Below are 4,485 nucleotides of genomic sequence, written 5' to 3' on the forward strand. Positions count from 1 at the left end.
CAGTGCTGTCGGAAAGTATTTAGACCCCTTCACTTTTTCGACATGTTGTTGTGTTATAGACTCAATTTAAAATGGATTAAATTAAAAGAGTGATTTGTTGATTACATTTTTGCATTTTAGCTCATTTTAAGAGTGTCATAGCAAAGGGTCTGACTACCTATGTACATGAGGTATTTCTATATTTCAATTTTAATACATTTACTGAAATTAAAAAAAAAAAAACGTGTTTTCGCTTTGTCATTCTGGGGTATTGTGTGTGGATTGATGGCAAATAATTTTAATTGAATCCATTTTAAATTGAGTCTCTAACACAACAAAATGTGACAAAAGTGAAGGCACTGCACATTGTGTGTTTTTTCTAGGTAAGTACTGTAGGGGGCGGTGTGACACTTCAAGTGAGTGCATCCACAAAGCCTGTTCAAAAGTGTCGGATTGTAGGCCGTCCATTGCAACAGTGTTTATTTCCTTGCCACAGTCTGAAACATAATCAACAAACAGATAATCGCTGATTAATGATACATCCAAATTGTTTGCAATGCTGTTGTGTTAGGAGATTATTGTTGTGTTAGGAGATTATTGTTGTGTTAGGAGGTTATTGTTGTGTTAGGAGGTTATTGTGGATCAAATTTGAGTGATTTAGCAGTATTTTAGTCATCTTATTTTTCGACCTTGAAAAATTTAAATTGGCAATTAAAAGCTGAAAATTATACATTTTTAAAATTGGATTTGTATTGAATTTGAAAAGGTTTAATTGACAGAATCTTATTGCAAGCTTTGTAGCAAATGGGGAAGTTGTTATGGGCCTATGTGTGCGTTATTAAATGCCATATTGACAAGCTAATGAAATATTGTTTGGAGGAATTAACGTGTCGTGATGATAAGATCACAATGTTCAAGTGTCGTGGTTATCTTTGGTAGACCCTGGTATGAATCCGAATTTTTAGAATGTTTGATGGCCAGGTGACCACAGGTGCATTTTTAATACAGTATGAAGTCTCGTATCCTATTGAAAACCATATTTTTTTCCTCATATGGTGAGATGAGGGTATTACTGAAAAACTTCTCGTACACTAGGTCATCCAGAGGTGTGTTAGATATGAACAGAAATACTTTTTTTTGCCTGAAATTGATAGTCTAGGCCAATCTCTTAAAGCATTTAGCATTTTGAATGTGTTTTCTCTCTATAGGATCTAGGCCTATAGGACCATGTCATTTAGGTAGACGTGAGACATCAAATTATGTTGGCCTGCATGAAAGATTACTTACACCTAAATCATAGTCTACTCATAGTCCTACCATCAAAGGAAGAGAAAGCATACATTACGAATGTATTTAAACAGGTGGAAAAAAAACAACGACTCCCATCAGGTAAATCTATGAAAAGTGTTTAATAAAACAAGGGAACTCCATAGTGAATGTTTCCCCAAATCAGAGCAAAATGTTAAGTTGGAGTTCAACATAATAATGAAATAATGACATTATTATGTGTATTATTAGTATTAATATGATGATGATGATGATGATGATTATTATTGTTATAATTATAATTATTCTTCTTATTTTTATTTATATTCTTATTATTAGTAGACCTATAATTTGTAGCATCATTATTATCATTATTGTAATTATTCGTAGTAATAGTGGATGAGCAATTAGAGATGTCTGTAATAAGAAACATTTAATCTTAAATGTAATAATAATAATTATCATGACAATAATCATAATCATAATAATATGATAATGATAATTTAATAACATACTAACGCTACTGGTGTCAAATCTTCTTCCGTCCTATTGTTTCACTTAAAAGACAGTAGGACAGTGGCTATGTCCTTTTCTGTATTGCCGCTTGGAAGGCTCTTGGCCTACACACAAATGAAATATTGGAAATGAAAGTTCTCTGATCTCTGCATGGGAGTGCTGAATGAAGTTGTTATGGCCACACCCCCAACAGTTAGTGTGTGTCTATTGGCTGTTAGAAATAATCAAGTGTCTGGATGTGGCTGCTGTCAGCTTTGGACTTATAAAGTTAAAACTCCAACTTTGTTTTCTGGCACTTGTTGCTGCCGTTGCGCGCGTGGAACCTTGAATCCGTCCAGAGTATTATTGTGTTGTGTTTGGGGTTTCCCGTGGGGAGTATGAACTCCATTGATCCGCAAGCCCACCATACCTCTCCAACCGTCGGTTCTCTCCAACCAAAAAGCGCACAGGAGGCGCCGGAGATGTCTGTCTATTGCGACAATTTCAGTATGTACCACCAACAGAGTCTCCAAGGCACGCAAAGACCGGCTGGCTACGGGCTTGGGGATTATACCTCATCACCCAACCCTTATCTCTGGCTAAACGGCCCAGGTGTGAACTCATCAACGTCCTACCTGCACGGGAACAACACAGCATCTTTTATGCCACCTTCCTATGGATCCCAGCGACAGTTCCTAACTAATTCACCTGGGTTTGGGGGGCCAGATTTGGGTTGGTTGTCGATAGCAAGCCAGGAAGAGTTGTTAAAACTGGTGCGTCCACCGTACTCATACTCTGCGCTCATTGCCATGGCTATCCAGAATACTCATGAAAAGAAACTTACCCTCAGTCAAATCTATCAGTATGTCGCTGACAATTTCCCGTTTTATAAGAAGAGTAAGGCCGGTTGGCAGAACTCCATCCGTCACAACCTCTCACTAAACGACTGCTTCAAAAAGGTGCCCAGAGACGAAGACGACCCAGGTATGTGACAATCACAAAGTGTCAGTTTGACTAAACTAATTACTGTCATAAATGTTATAATTCATGATGGATTGGAACAAGTCTATGAAAGTTACCGTATGCAAATCAGCAAGTTGATATACTAAAGGTGAAACGACTGCTATATCCTACTGTTATATTTGCTCCTTAAACTGTCTGATCAAAAGAAATGTGACATGTACTAAATACCTCTGGCCATCTTTACTGCCATATCAAACATGAAAAGTATCATAATCCAGGCCTAGATTAACTGGGATGCATTGAGTGGAATTTAAGGTCTATCATGTGAAGTAAAACTAGTCATTTAAATTATGCTTAAACCTCGCTTTGAACAGTAAATCTATGGGATTGCACTTTGAAGGCTTGTCACTCGTTTGCAAAGCATTGCCATTAAAACGGAGGGGTCCTTCAGTTCCATCCTCAGACTACACATAAAGTGTACTGTAAATTATATGAGTTGCTTATTATTACTACAATATGTGTTAGACACAACAAAATGCAAATTCCAACCGAAATTATTATGATCATGACACCTCTGTTTGTTATCTTGTACACCAGTGAGTTATATACCTCAACCTAAAACAGTGAGTTATATACCTCAACCTGAAACAGTGAGTTATATACCTCAACCTGAAACAGTGAGTTATATACCTCAACCTGAAACAGTGAGCTATAACAGAAATGTGTTTGGATATGCTATACATGAATATAGTTCTAATATACATACAATCTTCATTTCAAGGGAAAGGAAACTATTGGACGTTGGACCCTAATTGCGAAAAGATGTTTGACAATGGAAATTTCCGTAGAAAAAGGAAACGTCGGTCTGACTCAAGCAATGGGACAGCTGGCACCACCAAAGTTGAAGACGGACGACCGGTCGCTCCCGCCAAGTCCTCAGACAGTCCACAACTCCTTGGGCCCTCATCTCCGGAGATGGAGGTGGTCAGCGAGGGCCACAAAAGTGCATCACCACCTGGATTGGCGTCAGCGCCCTGTTTCAATAACTTCTTCAGCAGCATGTCGACTCTTGGCTCTGGCCCTCAGAGTAGGCAAGGGTCCCTTGGACTTGTGAACGAGCTGTCAAACCGGAACATTACTGCGCTCAATCCATACCACGCCAACCCCCCTCAGGAAAGTGGGGTGACAGAGCATGCGGACAGCTTGCATTTCAACCGTGGAGTTTACTATAACACATTTGGTGGGGGACAGGGTGGACAGTTCAACAGCCATTTCTATAACAGTTTCAGCGTCAACAGCTTGATATATCCCAGAGAGGGAACGGATCTCTAGGGTTTAACTTAAGGTTCAGATGGCGGGAACGGATCTATTGTATAGGGTTTAACTTAAGGTTCATATGGCCATCAACCAGTCCACATTTAATGGCACAGTGCACCATAAATACAGCCATCACAGGACAGAGATTTGGTGGCACCTCTAAGCACAGAACCACAGGAAGATCCGAGGGGATAGGTCTTTTGGTCTATTTACTGTAGGTTACCAAGTGGTCCTTAATAAAAGAAAATAGGCTACTGTTTCAATCAGTTGACTTGAGGCAAAATTACCAATTTGCTGTGATATACACATTCAAAAATGAACAACTGTAACATGCTGAAATAGGATGTGTTAACCTCTCCATCCAATGATCAAGCTGTTAATTTAAAAATTACCCAATGAAATTAATGATAATAGTATTTTTGGACAGATCCAGCCTCAGTTGCTATTGCAAAAGTGCCAAAAGAA

General features: G+C 38.7%; 1 protein-coding gene across 1 annotated transcript; it reads left to right on the top strand.

Moving 5' to 3' along the window:
- Positions 1-2,138: 2,138 nt before the first annotated feature.
- foxi2 (forkhead box I2) lies at positions 2,139-4,035 on the top strand (the record flags this gene model as incomplete). Its single annotated transcript, XM_083683800.1, has 2 exons — positions 2,139-2,724; positions 3,485-4,035. The coding sequence occupies 2 exons, from the start codon at positions 2,139-2,141 to the stop codon at positions 4,033-4,035; spliced, it is 1,137 nt and encodes a 378-aa protein (XP_083539926.1).
- Positions 4,036-4,485: the final 450 nt, after the last annotated feature.

This window comes from Argentina silus (genome assembly GCF_951799395.1).
Source record: "Argentina silus genome assembly, chromosome: 13".
Lineage (NCBI taxonomy): Eukaryota > Metazoa > Chordata > Actinopteri > Argentiniformes > Argentinidae > Argentina > Argentina silus.